The sequence below is a fragment of the Nyctibius grandis genome, chromosome 13, assembly GCF_013368605.1.
Source record: "Nyctibius grandis isolate bNycGra1 chromosome 13, bNycGra1.pri, whole genome shotgun sequence".
In the NCBI taxonomy this organism is placed as follows: domain Eukaryota; kingdom Metazoa; phylum Chordata; class Aves; order Nyctibiiformes; family Nyctibiidae; genus Nyctibius; species Nyctibius grandis.
This window is the reverse complement of record NC_090670.1, coordinates 9,403,602-9,427,604: the sequence shown is the minus strand read 5'-3', so window position 1 is coordinate 9,427,604 and position 24,003 is coordinate 9,403,602. Positions and strand designations below refer to the sequence as shown.

Genomic DNA, 24,003 nt, shown 5'->3' with positions numbered 1-24,003 from the left:
TGAACCCTTTAAGCTTTAGTTAACCCAACATAGTGATTTGTTTTTAATCCCATTTTTGAAACTCTGCAATATATTACACGTGTAATTTGATCTCAAACACTAAGAAAAAGCAGTAACTGAATTTACATTTTCTAGTTCTATATATAAAAAATTATTTATGTTTTTCTTATACTGTAAATAAACCATTTATAATTTATGTTTACTTAGTAAAATGGTTCACAATTGTACTTACCAACTCCATTAGATCTCTCAACTTTCCAATTTCTTCTGGAATGGAGACCAGCTTATTATTACTGACAACCAGAACTTTAAGTGGAAGATCAAACAGGTATTTTGGCAACGTTGATAAAAGATTTCGACTTGAAAGAAAGCAAAAGTGGAGAAGCAAGGCTAGATTATAACTTTCTTTTAAGCCTGATGGAGAGTCTAAGATGAACATTGTACATTTTTTCCTCTTATTCCAGAAGATATTCTGTACCTATTACAATTTCATCTAAACTTAAGCTACAATCTCCATCATCCTTCCCAGATAAAGCTTCTCAGATATGCGAATTTTAGGCCCCCATGACACTTGAGTACATACTATAACTGAATCTAACACTAAAATGTACAGAGAAATCTGTTAAAAGAAATGTGTTTGATGTTTGCTTTTATTCTGCTTTCTGATACCTTCAGAAGGACCACTTGATCTGACAGTCTACCAACATAAAGTTCATGTTCTCAGCAAAACAGAACTTTATGAGGCCGTTGCTTCTCACGTCATGTGGTCATGTCACTCCCAAGCCATCACAAAAAGCCCTTAACATCTATTTATTACTTTGCTGAGCAATAGTCTGGAAAGTATGTTTTTAATTAAAATTAATTTATTTTGTGTATATCATTTTCCAAATGCATGCATGTATGTCTCCTTTGTACACAAGAAATATAATGTTACTGACAATTTGATTTAAATCCATATTGGAAAAACTACCAACTGCAGACTGCCACTGCCAGAAATACATAGAATTTTTCTAATAAGGTACTTGCACATTTAAAAAAGCCATCGGAAAACCAGCTTGTTCAGATGTAGTATGAAAGCAATTCCTTTCATACATTAAAGTAAAAAAATTCAGTAATTCTGTTGCTTTAAGTAGAACTGTGTAGAGGCCAGAAGTTTTATTTAAAAAAAAAACCAAAACCCAACCTTTTAAGTGTTAACATTTGTGTTCACATTATATTAAGAAAAACTCAGAAGTTTTACTGTTTAATTAATATGTATCAGAGCACTGTTTTCATATTTTAAAAACCCAAAGCTTTTTACATTATTTTTCTCCATGACTACTGTTTATAGGGCTGCAAAACCAACAAAAATAAATGTATGTTCTTGAAACATTTCAGCTTCAAAGAAGTACTGCAATTTTAACACCATAAATGAAAGTAAACTTCTACCAGTATCTTTATAAAAAGTCATGTATTTATTCTGTTAATTCTAAGTGAACAACACAGTAAGTTTTGGAAGTAGCTATGCAGTGTCTCTTTTTGTATGTTGTATTTCAGGCAGATATGACAGGCTTTTTTAGTTGGAGAGCATAAGAGGCAAAAATATAATGTGCACGTAAACTTTTTTGAACTGATTATAAAAATGGGGCAATGAAACAGTCATTCTCTGCATCATTTAAATAAATGGTTCGGTTTCGTTGCCTCTTTTTTTTTTCTAAAAGAGCTGCCTACTTTACTATGAATTGCATAATACATTTCTTCAGTCACCTGAATCCAAAATTAGAATTTGAGACCATGTGGTTTTCTTCTGTAACAAAGTATTGAAACTAGTAAGCCAGGATTTTAGCCTGTTCTTCTACTCCTGTAGTCCTCATGTTCATGCATTGTGAAAACAGTCCTCAGACATTAACACAAAAATGAAGACAAAGCACAGTAAGGCAAATGATGATTAGAAGAGCAGACTCTTGAAGTAACATGCAACACCCAGTTAGAACTACATGCCACTTTATTTCTGTGTAAAGAATCATATTCAGCACCTCATAATTGAATGGAATTCAATCAAAAGATAAATGGGTTGTTGCTGCTCTGTGAAGAAAGTTAGGTCAAATCTCTTTCAGAAAACACTGCAGTTTTATCATATCATTAATCCTCTCTAGAATTGCCACAAAACAGACTACTCTTAAATTATCACTGTAAGTACTGATACTTGCAGATTTCGAGACATAGTTCGTGGTTTAGTTCTTTGGGGTTCGTTTTGTTTGGTTGGTGTGGGGTTTTGTTTTTTTTTTTTTAACTTTCGTCTTTTCCAAGGATCAATTCACAGAGTTTTTTCAAAATAAATTCTGGAAACAAATCTCACATGTTAAATAGCTCTTAGCTAAGAAGACTGTTTTGGACTTGATGTAGTCAATGTAAGAAACAAGGAATATTGTGGAAAACAAGGTCTTGGCTCTTTATAGGAGGGTTCTTCTAGATTCCCTCTCCTTCCAGAGCTCATATTAAGCTCCTGTTCTGAGAAGATCCAACCATATGTTTTCCAATTTTAAGAACAGCAGTACAGCAATGGATGTAAATAATGTGCAAAGTGAGTAGGGCCTTCTGCCAGAGTAATCTACCCTCCTGAGAGCAGCAAATTTTTACACATGTAGTTTCTGAACATTGTCTGTCTGCGTAACACTAAAAACAAAGAAAACTTTGTAAACTCTCCTTATCCTCAGCTACTATAATTTACAGACTGAAATTTCATAACGCAGTCAATTCCTTCCGACAAAGGAAGCAACAACTGCTGGCCCTAAAACATCAATAAGGCAAACAACCAACAGAATACTTTTACCTAGGCAAAATGAGGGCACAAGGGCACTCAATGACCTTATGAAGTAGAATGATAACTCTCCAATGAGGTAAGTTATATAAAGACCAAAAATAACAAGCATTACTTACCTAATGTTAAGGTAGGTAAGCATTTGCAGGTTTTTAATAGATTCTGGAATGGATTTGATGCAGTTGTGATACAAATTTAAAGTTTCCAGTGGTGCAAACAGCCAGACATCAGGAGGAATTTCAGTAAATCTGTTCTTTGAAAGATCTAGAAGAAAAAAAAAAAATCCTTTCTTAGTAAAAAATTTCCCTGCAGTAAGAGAAGATATAAGTACCCACTGTTATTCTTGTCATGCTCCTAAAAATAAGGTGTTGCAAGAAGTGTAAAATAATTCAGTTTTACCAGACGCTACTGCATATAATTAACACACAAGACACTTAAAATACTAAAAGATTATTGTTTCATATACTCTTATAACAGAAAATAGGAAAATGACAGGAATGCAAAAATATATCACCCACTACATAATTAAGAACATTAAAATGCAAGTGAATATAAATTATGATTGTCCCTCCTCTACCAGTCTTTGTTCTGTGCAACCGTCAGGTTTTTTTCCCCTCCAATTCTAGGCACAACAGTAAGTCAAGGTACAAACCCAGTAAACATTACTTTTCCTGTTTGACAGCTACATTAGAATCTATTGTCATCGTACAAAATATCTGCAGTGCTAAAGCCAAGTTTGAAAAAAACCCTTACATATTTATTTTGCTAAAGAACTACAATTCTCAACTAAAAAATATTCCTTACTGTAAGCACAGTAACTGAGACATTCTCCAGTTACACATTTAGAACTCAGCTAAAACGATAATAAAGTCCCAAAAACCAATGCCAAATGCATTTATCTATAAAAAATAAGGATGCAATTTAGCCTAGCCTAAGAGCAGAAAGAGGAGATATCTTTGACAACGGAAACGTACTTGAACTAGAGTTAACTTGACAATGCATGAATGCATTACGCAAACCTGCACGCAGAAGACATGAAAAACCAGTATGCTACAAAAATGCATACCATCTCCGACCGTATGAAATCTTTAAAAAGACCAGAAAATTCAAGTGGGATGTGACCAAGAATCCTGGAAATTATCAGTTAACTACCCAAACCTGTGTCATAAAAAGTCCATGAAACTATCTTGGAAAAAAAGAGATACTTACTTGAGAATGGCTGTCTACTTTTTTGAAAGTAACTCTGGTTCCCAACCCAAGATGTTTCAAAAGGATGTGGTTTCTCAGAAGCACTGAACAAACTCTTAACAGAGAAGCAATACAGATTCCTTGCTATTTCAGGCTTTAGTTCTCAGTTTTTAACACTTGCATGACATAACTCTGTTTCTGCTTAGCTCATATCACATTATCATTGGAACAAATACATAGTTTGTTCTACACTAGACTGAAAAAACAGACTAGGAAGCGGCTGGAAAAGTGGCTCAAAGTCTCTGTGAGGCTCAAAGAAGACAGCTCAACAGCCTAAAGTATAACTGGCAAACCAGCTACGAGCTGCATTTCTCAGGGTCCACACTGGAATCTATCATTTAGTATCTTCATCAACAACCTGGAAAACAGGATAGAATGTGCCCTCAGGAAGTGCACAGACAACACCAAGCTGGAGGAAGTGAAGAGGCAACTCACATGCTGGAGGGATGGGATGCCAGCCAGAGTGACCTCGACTGGCAGATGCCCATCCAGTTTAATAAAGGCAAATGCAAAGACTTGCACCTGCAGCAGAGTAACTCCTCACACTAGTGTGGGCTGGAAGACAAAAGGGTAGAAGATAGCTTTGCAGAGAACACCACAGTTATGCTGGCACACCACAGGCCAAATACAAGTCACCAGTGTGCCTAGCAGTGGGGATGGCCATTCACACAGTGTGCTGCAGTTGCCCATCAAATAAAACACCACTTTCCAGTAGCATTATTTTTGGAAGTAGCCTCAACTTTGCTTCTTGAAGTCTAGAATATGTGAAATTTGTGAGCTGACTGCCACTCCAGTATTCCTAAGAAACATTCTCAAGCTAAAGTATCACAAAGCCTTCCTTTAGATGAGGGCATCCACTGCTGATGCTGAATTCTGCAAACTCTAGCTGCAAGAGGCAGAAAGATTTAGGTTGCAGGACTAGCATTCTTTATGAACTGAATGAAAAATGGAATAAAGTTAACTAAAACTAAACATTCCAACTAAAATTAAAAAGCTATTAAAAAAAATCAGCATAGCTTCAGAAAGTTTTCAAAGTTTTTCAATGAGGTTTATTTTCTGTTTTCCACCACATCAGTTTTCAAACCATTATAGAAAAATGGCAGCTTTCACATGAAAAGAATTTTCTTCAAAACCCTTTTTAGATTAAACAAAGGCTCTCTTATTCTAATACTCAGCAGAGTGGGATAACTGTGTGCAGAAAAGATGCCCACAGTTTTATTGCCGGCACAGACCTACAACCTCCACCACATGATGAACGGTCTTTGATACAATCCCATTCTGAAGAAATCAGCTCTAAGGCTCTTTCTGATTTTGTTTTATCAGCAGCTAGAAAGATATTTGAAGGCTAGTACAAAGATCTAGTCCACAAAATACAAGTGACAGAACCCCACCCTACTGCCACTGATCTAAAGAGCAGTACTGTAGGTTATGTCTGAACTGGAAGATTCAAGACCACCATGAAAATACTGCTGCTTTATGTGCATCCAGCCATACCCCAACCACACGTCTTAGAAAGACACAGGTTAAAAAACAGCTTTGCAGTTCCTTCTGCAGAAATAAAACCCAGAGGTGGGCCAGACAACAACTATAGTGTGCACCAGTGCTCTGCTCTAGACAATGAGTGGACCAGGACTGTAGTATTCAACAGGCAACAAAAAAAAAATTTTTGGCCTGACAAAAATCGCATTAGCACAGTCTGGCTGAAGTCCCTTAGTGTATCCTCATACAATTTCACATTAGAAAAAAAATATACAAATATTGTGAAACTGGTATATACTACTGTTGAAAGCACTTTCCTGAAAACAATGCCTTAAGACACTGTGGGGCAAGGATTCCACTATTCCATTATGAAAGCTGGAAGTCCTATTAAAATAGGAAATTATACCCATCATCTGTCAATAATAAAATAAAAAAGTAAATAAATAGTTGGAAGATACTACAACTTCTCTTCCAAGCAATTTTTCATTCATTCATTACAAACAGTATTAGAATAGCCCCAGGGGTTCGGATTTTTCTAAAGAGAAAGATTTAAGTGTATATAGTTTTCCACAACATTCATGTATCAAATGTACTTAAAGTTTTTTAAAAACAAGTAATGCTATTCTTTATCCAAACTGAAAAATGACTTCTGCTCCAGAAATGTTTTCAAAATGAGCAAAAAAATGTATGAGTTCATCTATTGTGCTAAATAAAATATAGATGTGAAGCTTACGCAATTTAGGTGCCTTTTGAAGACTAATAACCCAACCTATGACTGAGAAAATATTGTTAAAAAAAAAGAAGGAAACTTCTGGAACAGCATGTTCCTCTATAAACAAGTCAGACTTCATCTCAATCAAAACTGAAGGACCTTGCTAGCACTTAACATAAGAATGGTTTTGTAAGGGTTAATAGACTGAAGAAGCAACGAAAGCTGCTAAATGCAGAACCATGGATGATTTAAGATGACAACTCTTCTAGAAGCGAGATTATAGGAATTCTTTGCTTAACCAGTTTAGACTGGAAACCTCTAAATTGGTGGTGTTATTTGAAGACTAAATAGAAGACACTATCCATGACTGCTCATGATCACGGGGTATTTCAATTCACTATCTCTGCAGAAACAATGTAAGCAAGAAGTACACCATTACTGAGGTTAAATTTAAAAGGGGAACTACAAAAACATGAAGTTGGTTACAGCTTAGTTTCTTTTTAACAGAAAGAGTAAAGTCTTTACTGACTGTAAGAGAACAATTGAAAGACAATGTATTGAAAGTTCAGAAAGGAAAGAATTTTAGGAAATCAGAGTTTGGAGGAGAAGCTATTAGAAGTAAGAAGGTATCTTGTATAAATATAAGCCATGATCAAAAGGAAAAACAAAGCTCAAGCTGCCAGGTTACAGCAGTGCGCAGTAATGTAGTCAAATAGTATTAACATCATGTTTACCTTGGTTTTGCACTTCTCCCTCAGCATTCATTGCTGCTTACTATCAGAGGCATGCTGCTAGAACAGACTGGCTTTTTATTTGATCCAGTACAATTGTTTTTATACTCATACTTTGCATGCACTACACGTTGAATTTGAAATAGAAGGTTTAGTTGGGAAATTTACACTTGAACCTCTCGTCTCTCTTTTCATAAAAATATGCTAATCCACGATATTGGTGTTGGGTTGTTTGCTCAAAGTATTCCAAAATTTTATTTAGAAACTAGACCGAAAAGACAACAACTCACCCCCCTGCAAAATCCAGATCTGCTCTCCTAATTCGTAATACACACACATTTTCCAAGCCAGTTTTTCTAGTAATGCTTTAGCAGAGTCTAAAATTAAAAGTATAAAAAAGTGTGTTCAGACTCGATCCTGAAAATACACTTTTAGCCAATCTAAACACAAATCTGAGATCGACACACAGAACAAGGGTAAAATTTATTAGTCTGTCAGATGCAAGATGATCGTGGAGAGGTAAAAAAAAAAAGCGGTCTCAAACACTGCAGAAACACTTGCATACAGTGACTCCAGGAGGCAAAAGTTTTCCATGTCCACAAAATACTCAGTAACCTTATAATTCAAATTATGTGATGGTTAAAATTTATATTGAACAATAACAACATTAAAAAAAAGCCTGTTTAATTATATTTCACATTGCGATTATTCATTCCCTCGACAGACCAATGGTACTGAAGAAACACAGGCAGGCAAATGTTCTTAGTGTAACACTCCAAAACCACCTTATGACCACATGTCCTACCAGCTATTCTGTTACATTCTGTCCAAATGTAGGATGATTGTACATACTGATATAAACAGCAACTACTTCAGCTGCAAAACAGACAAAAAATTTTTAGAATTTACTAGCAAAGAATGTTCAAGAATTAAAGCAAAATAATTTTTGCATATAACTATGTATTTCACCTACAAACATACATTTGCCCTCCAACAGTCAGAGCTATAGTGAAGGACTACACAGAATAAACTGAGCACCCATCAGCTCTTATGCACAATAAGGAAACTCCGATACACCTGTTAGACACCTATAGCTCTCACGAAACTAAATTGACCAAGGTACTCTCTTTGTCACAAGGAAAATTAAATACATTTAAAGCCTATTGTCACAGAATCAAAGAATCACAGAATGTTAGGGATTGGAAGGGACCTCGAAAGATCATCTAGTCCAATCCCCCTGCCGCGGCAGGACAGACTTGTCAAAAGTCTATGTAATAATATTTAAATTGATTTTTATCTGTTGTGTATACTCTTAAGTAAAATAGAAGCACAGTCTGTCTTCATCTAACCCGTGTGGTTGCTATATATTTTAATTGACATATCAAAATGACATAGAATAGACAAAACCTCAGAACTGGTTCATAAGCCCCACAAGCATTTATTATGGAATCACAAACAGCAGGGCTCACCCTCTGCAGCACAGTCTTCCCACAAATGGGAAGCAACTTTTTTAACAGAAGACACAGGCACAACTTGTTATGAAGTTATGCCTGAGCACTTAACAGTAATGTTGTTTTACTTTCAAAAAAATATTAGGCACTTGTAGAAAATAAGATTTCATATGTAAGTATTTAATGCCACCTAAAAGATCATCCTCCAAATATTTTTAATACAACATGGTCACAGTTGAAATTTAATGCCAAGTCATCTGGAATATTAACTGTAAAACCTGTATCTAGAAAAGCTCCCTCAAACCAATGAAACTTTTAGAAGAGTATAAGCCTCTTTAATCTGAGCATGGAGTCAATGTGCAGAAAGAGCAAATAACTACAGAAGCAAAAGATCATTTTAAGAAATAAGCTTTTTGGTGTCCCTGCTCAGAAGGACTTACTTTAGAAACTGTATGGTTAGAATTTTCACATTTAAACAAACGTAAATGATGTTACCAGAATTTCATCTTCACTTCATTATTAATATTGCAGTAGCTTATGATTAAAAAAATGGAAGGAAAGTCTTACACACACTTTGCATTTTCAGCAATATTACACGTGCAGCTACTTCTACTGCTGTTTCCAGTGTTGCTTCCTATTTATCTCAGGCACAATTTTGAAGGGATTTCACTTCCACATGCTTCTCTAGCTTTAAAGTATTGTGTTTAACTAGTAACTCAGAAGTGAATATGCTGACATTTCGAAATTAAGATTCATCCAGCCACTACTCAATTCTTGATTTTTTGAAAATGGCAACTCAAGTCAAAGGCACAAAACAGCACTGGGAACAGAGACAGAAAGTTATTTCATTGCACACCCGTATCTTGATACCGCATGCAGGTCCTGGCTTATCTCAAAAAAAGATACAGTACAACATATACAAAGGGTATATACACACATACGAAAATTTTTTAGTATAAAAGGAGATTATACAGAATAGGTTTCATCAGCCTGGAACAGACAACTGAGGACACAATCTATTTTCATTATTTTCAGTAAAAACATGGGGCTGCAAAGGAAGGTATCAAGTAACAGATTAAAAATATTATTATTAGCTTTTAATAGAGAACCCTGGGCAAGATACACCTTTTGTATCAATACAGTCATGTCCAATTTATATATCAGAAAAATTTTTCTAATATATATGTATAATTTTCTATATTTTTCTAATTATATAGTACATAATCCTACATATAAGCATGATCAGAGCGACTGCACATAAATAAAGACTAGTACCAGGGAATATAGTGGGAGACAGCAGCAAAGACAAAAAGAACCCTTTGCAAGTGATGTCACAGTAATTTGACACTAAGGGAAATAATAATGAGAAGTTTCTGAAACTAAAAGGAGAAAGAGCGCCGATACAGAATTGCAGCTTTTATACAGTCACAAAATTGCAACATGTACCCATGAGAAACTCACGACTTCGGAGCAAGTTCAGAAAAAGTATAACGGAAGTGTTTCCTTGTTGCCAATGTGACACTGTTTAACAGCTAGAGAGAGATGAAAAAACCTTCTAGGAAAATTAATTACTTTGGCCAGTTTAACAGCTTACAGTGCGTGTTCAATCATTTATTCAGTCTCTAACACATGCAATGCCTTCTTATACGCTACTAAAGTGAAGCACGGGGTACTGGATTGTGCTAATGTGAGTGACCACGTTTCTCACAGCAATACGCCATCAAATGTTTTAGCACAGGGCTGCTCCGTATTAGAGAGAAGCTAACCATCTTCTCACATTGCTTCTCCGTTTCATAGTCCTCTTGCTTGTTTCTTCTTCAAGCTGTTTAAAAGACACTCCCAAGACTGTAGGTGGCTACAAGCAGCTTTTACTTTTTTTAACTGGGTGTTTGACAGAGCACAGAATAACTTCCAATGTTGTGAAAGAGATATTACAAAGAGATATTGCAAAGTGGTGTTTGACTTCTAAATCCAATAACAGAAGAGCTAGGAAACACCTGCTTTATGGTTATCCATGGCACTAATTTTAGTTACATACTCAGTCTGTGCGGTTAAAGTGACAAAGAAACTGTACACGACCGTGTAATTAAAGTTTCTCATCAAGCCCAGAGGGAAGGTTGTACAGGCAATCAGAAACTGTATTTTACAAGTTCTGAGTTCTTGGCTTTTCAAACTAAACATCACCACTAAAGAAAAAATCCCTTTTTTAAAAAAAAAAAAATAAAATATATATACTCTCATTACTTTAGGAGCTTAAACAAAAAAAAGCATCCCGTCAGCTCAAACCACAGTTCTTCCATGTGAAATACATGTTTCTGTAACTAGAACGGACCAACAGTTGTCTCTCACAGACTTCTACTACAGGGGAAGAAGGACTGAGATACTGCATACGGGCTCTGAAATCAAGGTAGCCTTGAGGAACCCACTATTCCGGCCCATCCTCATTGGACCTGGTCTCCTAGTCTACACTGGACACGTCTACATTGAACATGTCTCATTCGGCAGTTCAGTTCAAGCAATTCTTGTTTTTCATGTAAGTCTGCTCCACTCACCACATGTTGGTTCAGGTACATGAGGTTTTTCCTGAAATTTGCACTCATCAAAAACTAAACCAGAAGCTCTGATCTAAAGGTTGGAACAACTAGGGGGCATGTGGGTGCTGACCTGCTGCACACCAATGCAGGGATGAAACTGAGATGAATTCAGGGAATTCCTCACCATGTTGCCACATAAGAAGGATCCAGACATTTCAAACACAAGACGGTACACTGCTCCAACTCTTGAATATATGTGTCCGGTTATTTTAGCATAACATGATTAAAACAAAAAATAAAGAACACATCACCAAGAGGAGGGAATCATTTACTCCTCAGATTGGCATATGAAGGAGTAAACTGGCACACCAATTGGTAGACAGTCAAAAGGACATTACTACATGTCAAGGATTATCTTCCTCTCCACTTCTGAAGGCATCTTGTCACCACAAATTGTTTGTAGTTTGAAACAGTAAGCAGCAAATCCCACAGGAAGCTTATTTTTTCCCCTAAACAACACCACACTTTAGTCTAGACTATAATTCTTAAAACAGCTTACTACCAGAAAGAGTGAAACGTGTTTTCCTGACAAGTCAGCAAGAGTTATTAAGCTTGTGTATTACAGCACAGGGCATCTTCCTCCCACTTAAATTGGCCACTACTTATTGGTTTAATTCTGTCAATTTCTTTTTTGGTTTTGAAATTTTTAAATTCCAAGTTTCAGTTTCAAATTATTTTAACTCTTTCACAGAAAAGTAACATAAGGGAAAGTAAGCATCATTTGTAAATGAAGCAAAGTCTGGGTTTGTTAAGAATTACCTAAAATGCACACAAAACTCCCAAGTAAAGCTTCTTATGTTAGTCTCTGTATGCTCAGTTATATACATCCAAAGCCTTTGCCCTGAAGAGCTTAGAATTTAAACATCATGAGGCAGAAACAAAAGGCTACAACCAAAATGTAACCAATGGTTACTATATGACATATCTTTTGTGCAGATAAAATTGCTTGACACTGGAAAAACTAAGCAGAAACATTTTTAAAGCAAACTAGACTGCTGCAAGACAACATTGGAAAACAAGGTAAGTGAAGTTAGATTGAAGCAGAAAAAAACCTGAAGAAAATGGGTAAACTAGCAGTCCACGAGCACAGAGTGAATGGGGTCTAGCAACAACTACAGTATGTTCTCTTGAGACACGAAGGCCACTGCTGTAGCAACTTCAGCATCTGTTCTTATTTGCTGGTGCCTCCTGCTGACTCCATCTCACTCGTGCCAGACCTCATGGCAGCATTTAAGAATGGCTGTAGCCACTTTTATTAGCTTAAAAAAAAAAGCAGGCAATAGCACTCATTACTGCACGTAACGATTTGAAGTGAACACTTCCACACACCTTTTAGTTCTAGGTCAGTCTTTAATATATCAAGTCCACTATGTACTGGTTCCACCTATTGAAACAGTGGTAAATTGACAAATTAAAGTAGATGTTTGTTTGAAAACACAGATGGTCAGGGATTTGCTTCATTGTGCAGTTACATCTGCTGGTCAGCAGCCTATGAACACAGGCCTGAGATGCAGGGTTCCTTCAACCCTTGTAACCACAAACACTTTTTTGAGAAATCACACATTGACACTTGGGAACACATCGACATTTGGGAACACATCAGTGATAAACATGTCTGCCAAGCAACAAAATGTTCTGGTTCTGTAACAGAAAATAAGACTTTTTTTTTCCCCCCACCTAAAGTGCTATACCTTCTCTAGATCTGCCAGACCTGGCAGCAGATTCTCCAAGCAAGCAGCAAACAATTCCAGGTCAGTTGGAAGAATGAAGAAAATCAGACTGTTGGACAGACACAGAGAAGCAGAGAATTCAGAAGTCTCTCCACACTATCATGTAGAACTTCCACCACAAAAAAGATCTAGTGAGTATCTTTGCATTTTCTGTGGACTTCTAGCCTTCAGTCCTGATTCAGTTACCTTTCTGCTAAGGACACATTTCAGCATTAAACACCAGCCTTGCCAGTAAACTGAAGATATACTTTTGCATCAGCTCCAACAGAGCTTCACAAGTCACATGAGAAGATACTTTTCACAAATAAAAAAAAAATCTGAAAAAGCAAAAGCTAGTCCATTTTCTTAACTGCATAAGGTTTTGCAATACAGTTTGTGATCTAAATACATTTGCCCCCTCCTCAAATAATAAGTAGCAAAGCAGAAATATGTATCACAAAGGGTTCTTTAGATCAATCAAAAGCAGAAATATCTGAGAGGTTAAATCTTTTTGATATTCCAAGGCACAAAAATAGTCAGCGTGATGGCAAATTTAGTAGCGATGGATGGAGAATACAAAAAGTCAAAAAAAAAATCACACATTATATGTTTCTGATAGGTCAGTATTTCAGATAAGGCTACAACATTTAATTTTTTTCTAAAACTAATAATCAGTGGTTTTAACTTCAACTCACTGAACTGTGACTTTTCCTAACTTGTCTATAATACCATGTACCCTTAACAAGCATCCTTATTACTGGCCTTCAGCAAGAAAGCCTCAGGCAACACACACAATTCATTTGCCCTTAGCCCAAACACTGCATAGGCTAAGAAACTACTGTGGGGAATTTCCACAATTAATTGCTTATGAACTGCGTCACTTCCAGATTTTGCATCTGATGCATTTCTGAGCATAAACACTATCCTCTCCTCCCAAAAAACCCATACAATCTGAGTTTCTATTTTCATTCAAATCTGAAGACATTATTACATGTTTTTCAACATGTTTGATGCCTAGGATGTAATCTAGATTTAGGATATACATCATATATGAATGTTATTTTCTTATGCTGAAAACTGTATTCGGTGTTGCTATTCAGTTACCTGCCATCACTTCAATCAACACTGGTACCACCAATGAAAATAACTTAATTCAGACAGGAAAATAAAATTGGTTTACAAGTGTATATTGTAAAAGCAGAAGAAGAATATAATAAATTAATATTCTCATGCAATTCACACTCAATATTAACCTGTAGGTTTTGCTTTTAACCCATAATCACATGAATGACTATATACCTTAAAAGGGCCAGAAAGATGATGTAAAAAATCAACAGTCATGCAAGTAATGCTAGGTAATTGTATCTTAAACGACAAGTGTGTCTCCTCCCACCCCATCCCCTCAGCACACACATGCAGGAATCACAATGTGGGAACTCTCCCTGTGATGCCAAGATTGTTATTGGCCATGACAGGAGGGCTCATCCTGAAGTCATATTGGGAATACACTGGTGTTACTTCTCAGCTATATAAGAAGGTAGCAGATGGTGAGAAAGGAGAAATTTAAAAGTTAATATATTTACAGGCAATGATTCACCTACTTATAATTGCTTGGAGGCTCCCTCAGAATTAAAAATTGGGAATCAAGTTTGTTGTGGCAAAGTCATACCTGATGGCATCACTGTATTTATCCAGAGCAAATAAATTGTTTCTTGAGCTGCCAGTCTAGTACCTTTCATATTTACTACCTTAATGTTTAAGAAGTGCTCACAAAAAAAGGGGGGGAAATGCTGAAGTTCAGCATCACAATATAGCACAGGAACCTACCTTTAAAAAAACAAAACAGAAAACACAACTCTTCAGCTAAGCAGACAGTGATTACATTGATGTGATATACTCAATTACTTAACTGCCAGGGGCCTAATGTTGCTCACGCAGTGAGAAACAAAATTACACATGTTAATAAAATGACTGGAATATTCAATACACCTCTTTATATCTCATGACCTACGATTTTTTTTTTTTTCAGAAGTTCATTTAAGAGCAGCACAAGATCTGTTTGAACAGCCAGAAGACAAATTCAGAGAAATAATAAAATAAAGTTTTATGGGCCAAAGAGCTGCAATGACAATTCATAGTTACAAAAAGATATTACAAACATAAGGTCAGAGGCTAAACAGACAGGTATCACCATTATGCTTTTAGCTCAGCAATGATTTTTGTCACATAATTTACGATGCCAAAACCATGCTACAGTATTTGCAAATTATGTACTGGCAAGCCATTACATAAGCTAAACGTAAAATATGTCCAACCCTCAAACAAAAACATCTCAGGGTATTTTTGATAAATAGACAGCAGTTGTGCTTTAATATATCTGAACCTTACCGAGAAGTGTAGTGGTTTTCTTTCTGTTGCTGATTTTATTGATGTTAAGGCAGAATATTCTGGATTTACAGTGACGCTGTAGGTCCTACCACATAAGGGTTTGTGATACGGAAAAGAAATCATTTACATCCAGATTTGTTATAGGTTGTTTTTTTAAATGTTTGTTTCAAGTACCACAGAACTGAATTTCAGAGAGTCACTGACTTATAACAGAAAGTGAAACACAAAGATTTTTGACCCAATCCCCTACCTCTCATGCCTCAGCCTAAATCTATGACCTTATTCATGGGTATATCGTAATGTGAAACAGTGATAACTGCTACAAAAATGCCAATAACTAAATGACTATTGCCTCTGAGGCAGTTGCTGATCCTCCATGAAGCTCTATGCCATACCGATACTCTGTAAAGAATGTCTGTGATTCACCAGAATACCATTTACCCACTTATCAAAACAATTCTACAGGTTAAGTCAAAATAAAGACTACAAATCTTTTGTTTACAAGCATATTTTGAAAGACATCTGAAACTTGTACTTCAAAGGATTAATTCTTAAGTCAATGATATATTAAATCAGGATTGTTATGAGATTGCACTTGTATAGACCCACATCAACTATTTAACTAAGTTGTTTTTAGAACAGTAAGCAATATGGCTATTTTTGTCAGAGACTGTCCTTAAACATTTTCACACAATCTTTCATGAGGAAAATTCAATCCTGATGGTAGTGACTGGGCTCTACTACATCCTAAAGATAAAGACAAGATCACTGCAGACAGCTTTTACTCAAATATGTTCAGATTCAAAATAAAGCAACAAAAAAACAAACCCAAAATGCAATTAGTAATAATTAGAAGCAAACACAAGATATGCATACTTGATGCACCTGCTTCAGGATACAGAAGAAGTCTTTTTAATAATAGATTGCCTGCATACAATGCTTCAGCTATTGAATATTTGTACATAGAAGGGACCTACTATGTTGCTGAATACATTTTTATGCTACTACAAGGAAAAAGAGCTATTATTTCATGGAATCTGTTTTTATTTTTATCTTGCACTTCCACTATGAAATAGATAACATACTTTTACCTATCCCTATTCTGCATTGTACATAGGGATGCATCACATGTGTCAGGAAAAAAAGCTAATAACCTACAAATCATCAGCAGGCTTCGTACTGGCTACAGAAATTGGATTTTTAAATCAGTCCTTCACAAATTCTACACCCTACACAACCTAATATACCACAGAAGAATGAGTACATCATTATTTAACCCTCTGCACAAACGCAGCCCACAACAAAGAGCAGCAGAATGAGTATTTGATAGACCAGGAGTACAGGATTGTCAGAGATGGATAAGGTACCACAATGGGCAGTCTCATATTCAAAACAATAAGCCAGCTATTCATAATCCACGGGGAAAGAAAAGCCCCCCCAAAAAAAAACAAAAAACCCCATGGAATTAATTCACCCAAACAACATTTTGGAGTGCCACTACTACTTGTGAACAAAAGACACTAAACCTATTGTTAATATTTTGTTCTAGCACATTACTCGAAATTATCCATTTTCAGCAACTATTCCAGGAGCAAATAAATCCAGAAGTACATCAGAGACAAGCCAAAACATAACAGAACCCCCATGGAAAATGTAGTTTTGTCTTCTAGGAACTGTATAGAAAAATGCCTCCAAGTTTACTTCACCTAAAAGCCGGGGAAAATCCAGGCTCATACCCATGCTATCTGAGCCTTTACCAACACGGTGAATACATTAAGCTCTGACACGCACACCGCTAGATGCGCGCACAGCCCTCGCACTTGTAACCATCTTCCTGCTGAGCTGGGAAGAAAGACCGACCCGAATACCCCAGGTAATAAAGCTTCGCTGCAAGGGATTTGCCACCCTTGAAGGTACAAACCAACCACAGCATGGAGCTCTTATTCCCCAGAGCGCGAAAGAAACGCCTCCCCTCATCCCGCACACCCTCCTCCAGGCACCGTGTGCGCGCACACGAGTTGCCAGTCCTCATCCTTACGGCACGTATGGACAGACACACAGAACACAGCGCCCAACTCCCTGTGCGTGCCCGCCTCTCTCCCCCCCTGCACGCACACAGAAAGCACAACCTCTCCCGCAGCGCACAGGCACACACAGACGGGAACCTCTTGTCCCCACTGCACAAGCACACAGGGAGCGCCGGCGCCCCTGCCCACCCCAGAGACACACACACACACAGCACAACACCCCTCCCGCTGCACACACGCCCCCCGCACAACACCCCGCTGTGCACACGCACACACGGACGGGGTTCAGCGGGAGCCCCTCTCCCCGCAGAGCCCTGCCCGTGCACACACACAGCAGCAGCGCTCCGCGCAGGCGCACGCTGCCGGGGTACCCTCGCCCCTCGCCCCCCCCTCCTCGGGCACACCGCAGCAGCACCCCCGCCTTTGCACGCACACAGCGCAAACAAGGTCCTCCCTAGTGCCCAGCCCGCCACCACGTACCCCCAGAGCAGGAACGCTGCCCCATGAGCACACACAGCAGAAGCAACCCCCCAACGCACGCAGAGGGGGAGCACCCCACCACTGCATACCCCAGATCCTCCATCCCACTGCATGCAGGGGGAGCCCCTTCATTGTCGTCGTCCCCTCCCTCCCCCAACACGGAGCCTCCCCACTATCCACCATCGCCCTCACAGAGCGAGGGCCCCTGTTCCTCCCCACTGCCACCACAGCAGCCCCCACACACACCCCAAGATTCCACTGCCACCACCGCGGGGCTCCTTAGTGCTTCTCTCCATTACCACCGCACCAGCCACGCCGCTACTTTACCACCACAGCACGTGCCCCCCACTGCTCCCCCCCCAACTGCCACCACAGCGGATCCCCCCGCCGCATCCTCCCCATTGCCCCCACTGGGCACCCCCCGTGCCCCCAGTGCCACCAGAGCAGGCCGCTCCCCTGCCGTTCCCCCCAAACTGCCACCACAGCCCCCAGCCCCTGCAACCCCCCTTCGCCACCACAGGAGACCCCTTCGCTGCACCCCCTCCACTGCCACCACAGCGGGGCCCCCGCACACCCCCCTGCCACCACAGCGGGGACACCCCCTCCTCGCCCTCACAGGGCCCCCCATCCGCCCCACATTACCCCCACAGCCGGACCCCCTCGGCAGGAGGCCCCGTCACCCCTCCACAGCCAGAGCCCCCTCACCTGCTTGCGTGGTGTCGCTGAGGTCGTAGCCGCTGCCGGGGAAGTCGCGCAGCTTCCTCCCGCTGAGGCAGAGGATGCCCGAGCTGCCCGCCTCCTCCAGGGCCCGGTCCAGGCTGCGCACCGTGTGCGGCTGCGGCAGAGTCGCCGCGCCCCAATGCGGCCCGGCCGAGAAGGAGAGAGTGAGGTGAGCGGGGATCCCCAGCCCCCCGGCTCCGTTGCCGTTGCCGTTACCGCCGCCGTTGCCGCCGCCACCACCCCCCTGCCCGGCCGCCATCTTCGCGCGGCGCAGACCAGCCCCACAATAACAACAGGCGGGGGCCGCCCCGCCACCACTGCGCAGGCGCCGCCGAGCCCGCAGGGGGCAGGGGGGGCCGCGGGACTGAGGCGGGGGGGGCCGGCTGGCGGATGGGGCGGGGCTCTTGAGCGCACCTCGGCCGCCCTCACCAATCCGCGGCGGCGTGGAGCGAAGGGGCGTGGCTCTGGTGCTCCTCTCCTCCTCTCTCACCAATCCGCGGCAGCGAGGGCAAGGGGGTGTGGTTCCCCGAGGCGGTGCTCGCCAATGAGGGGCCGCGCGCGCTCCAGGGGGCGGGGCGGTTTGTGGCAGGCGGGCCGCGCGCGGGGGCCCGGCGCGGGGCGCTGAGGGGAGCTGGGTGCTGCCGCCCGGGGAGCTGCAGTGGGCCCGGGCGAGCGCGGGGCGGGAGCGGGGCCGGGGCGTCCCCCCGGCGTGACGAGCAGGGCCTGGCGGGGAGCCGGGGTGCCTCTGGCGGCCGGGCCCGGAGCGGGCGCGGTCAGTGTGTTTCGGGAGAACGCAGCTGCAGGCGGGGTTCAGGGCAGGGGCCGCCCGACAAAACGGAGGCGACGTTTATGTGACACGGAAAACAGCTGCTCGGCAGCCACAGCGGCGGTGAAACGGCATGCCTTGCCGGTCGCGGAGCAGCCTCGCCTGTCGGCGGCACGGCAAATGGGCTATTTTCACTCCAGTGAGCCGTTTGGCACCGTTCAGGTTTACTGTCGTGTCTGTGACAACACAGATTATCGATCGCTCCTCAGGTTAAAAAGTCGCCTAAACCAGATGCAGCAGAGCATCGCCTCTGTGTTGAAAGCTAACAGCGAGCAGTGCCTGTCAATAACTGCAGATCCTCGTTAGTGGCGTGAAAAAAAGTGAGGAATCTCCAAGAGCAGAACAAAGGGGAATAGGAATAAGGTTGTCACCCTAAAATGGGTTAAGAAACATTCACAAAAGCCTCAGAGAGACTCAGAATGTGAAAGGGGAGCGGTGAACCATAAATCAGAAGCTGGTTGCAATGTCCGAGGCCCCTTTACATTAATGAAATGCTACACAATTGCTGGAATACTGTATGGATGAATAATTATCTCTATTAGCATGTAATCTGTATTTGTTAGGTGCTGCATATTTATTTGTCAAAAATTACTCTGGAGCCATAATTAAGAAATGCTAAAGAAAGGCTCATAGACCCACATTTTAATGCAATTGCCGTGGGTTTGATAAGCAGAATCTGCTTTTATGCTTTGATCCTCCTGAAGGTCCTTAAATAGCTGGGGTTTTTGCATGCATGCATCATGACTAATTTGGAGATCTAAGGGAAATTCCTTCTATAAGCATTATGGAAGAGGCTAGCCTTCAGTCACCAATATGTCAGTGAGAGACAGCTGAGCCATTATTAGTCAAAAGAGGAACAGCCCTGTAATATTCTCTGGGTGATATCTGGCTGAAATTCAATAGAACCAAATCAGCCAAGATCAGTAAGAAGGTACTGAAGAGTGAAGGGTTTAATCCTTTGGTGTAGCACTGTATGGACTTTGGGATCACTGTGTCATTGCAGATTGGCTTTCCAGCAAAAGAGGCCTATGTGTAAAATGCATGTGTGGTGGGGAAAGGGCTCCCATTGTCACCTGCAAATATTGTGGCTGTCTGCTTCATTTAACCTTAGCTGTGGATACTTCCATGGGCTGTGCGATTAAAGCTTACAGATGAACATCTACAGACCAGCCTGCCTGGGCCAGAGCCTCTCATCTTGCCCTGAAAAACCTAATTGTTCCCTGGATTCACAGCAGACAAACCTGCATAAACACTGCTGACTGCTGCCCTCGGTCGTTTCCAGCCAGAGAGGGTGGAGGTAGAGTAAACTCACAGACTGATGTTGGGCTAAGTGTGTACGATTATTTTGCCTGCAGACGTGGAGTGGGAGGTACAGTGGCTCTGCAGCTGGCAGAAGTGAACCAGAGTAGCAGCCAGGACCAGCTCCGGTAATGAAATGTTACTAAATGTTAGAAATAGTTGCTCTGAGTTTACAAAGCGGGTGGCTTGGCACAGGGCCAGCACAGAGATGCAGCTTTGCTATCCTCTCTCTAAGCCACATCACACAGCCGCTTGATATTTAGAGCCCGACTGATCTCTGCGACAGTAGACAGAGAAAGGGGTTCAGCTCGCTTTGTAAGAAATAGGTCTGACAAATTGTCAGGACTCAAAAACACCATTTAGTCATGCTGGAGTTCTCACGTCTGAGGGGCCTTTTTATCTTTAACAAAATACTCACTGTGTCTGCAGGTGTTCCTACTGAGAAGCAAACCAAGCACGCTCAGTCTGCTCAGGCACATGCTCACATCTTCAAATGCATTAAAGTGTCCAATACAATAGGCTAGAAGCAATGTTTGAGGCTTTTTCTAACAGCTAACCAAAAATCCCCCATTTGCAAACTGTTTTAAGCAAATTGCTGCTTACTCAGGCAAAAGCTTGGGAATTGATTGCATGTTCCTATGGTATAGCTACATACAGATTTACCTGTGGGGGTCATTTATGACCTCAAATAGCTGCACAATCAGAGCAGATGTCTGGAATGCTAAAGTCTAATTAATTTTATTTATACTGTATTTCACAGCCTTTCAACAATTCTTTCTCTCCACGCCCCCCACTGCTCTTTCTTTTTCATTTCAGAAGCAAAACCAGTCACTAGTCTAGTGGCAGAAGGCTCCCAAAACCAACCTTCTTGTCATAATGAGTAATAAGTTATAGCTGTGCCATCTCTCAGTTTCTTCTATAAAAGAGAGATGATAGCATTTTCTTATTTATTAAGGCAGTTAAGATGAGTACAGGAAGCAGTGGAAACACACAGATGTTGTAATGACACTGCACAAGACAAACGTATTTTCTTCCTGCCACACCACAGACAGAGTCTGTGTTTCGGGAGCCTGAAACTCACTGAAAGTGCCCCACTTCCATGACGAGCTTCCACTTTGAAAGTGTTTGTGGTTACCCATATCCGCTCTAAATGAGATAAAAACTCGTAAAGTTATGACATCAACAAACTTTAAGAGGTAGTATTAATGCCTAGAGGAATGAGATCTAGATAAGGCTTTGATCTACCTAACTTTCAACGTGGATTGCAAGACATAGTTACTCACAAGTCTTGCAATGATGTAGTGCTTGGCATGGTTAGCCCAAGCCACGCTCAGAGCAAGTGCGAGAGCTGTGTGTCCGTCCTGCTGCTCTGCCTGTGCTGTTCCCAGCCTCTTCTGACCCCTGCTCAGCATCATCACTCACAGCTCCCAGTTTCCCCAGAGCGCTGCCTTCTGGAGAGAGACAGACAGGTTCGTCTGTAGTGGAAATGTCAGTATAAAATTGATTATGAGAGTAGGGGAAGCAAGAGTCCCTTATCTCTCCTGTACCTTCATAATTCTCCAGAGTATACTGCAGCCTGTGTCCCAGGTCAGGTCAGTGCATGTGATAAGAACGTCAAAGCACAGTAACAAAGCGAGATGCGGTGCAATGCTCCCTCGACACTTCCGCTGGACTTTCAGACCTCTGCCAGGCAACACAAGCTCTGGGCCAAGCGACAAGGATTGCCAAAAGCAGAGACACCCCTGAAGCTTTCAGTGTTCCTGAATTAAATACTAGAGCTGAATAAAAAGCAGACCTTTATCAGTCTAGATTGTTGTTTCTGTGAGAAATGTAACTCTCCTGAGATGTCAGCACTGCCCCTTTTTTTGCATCCCTTAGAGACTTTCTTGCTTTGAGCAATTAAACACCAGAGCTTTCATAACAGTCTTACTATGTTTCTTTGTGAATAGCCTCAGTCCTCCTACATGTGTGAGGTGCTGAGATAACACACTCACTGTTATTTCAGCATTCACACAATCCTTGTGCCATCTCCTTGATTACTCTTCAGTTCCTTCTCACTTACTTAGCATATCAGTGCATGCTCTATTCCTAATTGATACTGCTTTTCTTCTTCAAGACCTGCAAGCGTCCACAGCCTCACACGGGGAGTTAAAATAATCTCCAAATAACTGGATTCAAGATTTATACTAAAATGCATCATCTGGCCCAATTTGAAAGCAAAGCAAGCAAACCATATATTCTTAGTTAGGTCAAAAGGCAAATGCACACTGTCAGTGCTAAAGAGTGGCGATTTATCTGAAGCAGCATTTTGAAAGAGCTAGAAATAGCTCAAAAATCTTAGCATCTGATGCTTGAATAGAAAAGAAGCAAGCAGGATTCCATCTAGCTGCTTTGGCGAGCAATATCTGTTCTTAAAGTCTTTTCTTACAGACCACAATAAGACAGCAGATCTATTAATGAGAAGATTCCTGGTACCTTTTCCATTGGGAGCATCTGATTAATTGTACAGCTAGCAATGCTTCATTGAGTACCAGAAAATATGTTTCTGAAGGCAGCGGGGAGGGTGGACTCTACCCTCAAAGATGTCATTTCAAGTACCACTTATTCCAATTACACACACTGGAAATATCTCCTCGTGGTGCTGCAGAGGCCTTTGTCCTTAACTGATCATTCTAGTGCGATTTCTAACAGGATTTTTCCTTTTGTTCTATTTTGAATCACTTGTTTGCCATGCAGCATCATACTTGCCTTGCTTGTTTCTTGGTAAAATTAGAAATGTAGCCCTTTAGGTGAAGGCTTACTTTAATATTGAACTAAACATGAACTAAACATGAACTAAAACTACTCCTACACTGCAATCAGAAGCACAGCGGCATGGTGTGTATCTGTATATCTCAGTTTACTGGGGCGTATTCTAGGCTACTTACAGATTGCACTGAAGCTACCAGCTCCCCTGTCATCCTGCACGGGTGTGTGTTGAGTCCAAGCCCGTGCCATTGCAATTATCTTTTATCAAGTATGCCATGCATTTCACAAGCCACATCTCTGACACACAAGACAGTCGAAGATAAGAAGTAACTGCTGTCACTTTGTCCTAGATAACTGCACACAGGATGATCAATTGTATTGTGCTTCAATACAAATGTTAAATCATCCTGCAGACCTCCAGATCTAGGTGTGCATTTTTATGAGATGACTTTAAGGATGTTCTGCATAGCCCAGAGGTATAGCTCATGGGTATTGTAAGTGCAGTTTTGCATGTACCAAGCTGAGATCTCCATTTTAATACACAGACAGAGGGGAAAAAAAAATCAATCCTTCTTTAAATACCTTGCAGTCTTACAATATACAGGCTGCATCTGCTAAATGTGTAAGAAGCAAATCATGGAATTTGTGATTAACTGTTAACAAGAAGTTACCTGTCAGCGAATAGTTTTTTCACTGAGTACAACTCAATGATATGTGCACCTCAGCCACTTTATTGCATCCAGTCAGAAGTTCTGCATGAACACTGAAGTATTATCATCAATGTAGCTCAC

The 24,003-nt window shown here is 40.7% G+C and overlaps 1 protein-coding gene across 2 annotated transcripts in view; it reads right to left on the bottom strand.

The window, feature by feature from the left end:
- Positions 1-18,610, bottom strand: part of LRCH2 (leucine rich repeats and calponin homology domain containing 2) — a 44,166-nt gene extending 25,556 nt beyond the window's left edge. For both annotated transcript variants that reach the window (XM_068411929.1, XM_068411930.1), the window contains exons 1-3: positions 18,325-18,610; positions 2,920-3,064; positions 233-359 (exon numbers count right to left, since the gene is read on the bottom strand). In XM_068411929.1, the coding sequence (XP_068268030.1) occupies positions 233-359; positions 2,920-3,064; positions 18,325-18,598 (546 nt within the window). In that variant the 5' untranslated portion in view covers positions 18,599-18,610. The remainder of the gene's footprint in view (positions 1-232; positions 360-2,919; positions 3,065-18,324) is intronic.
- Positions 18,611-24,003: the final 5,393 nt, after the last annotated feature.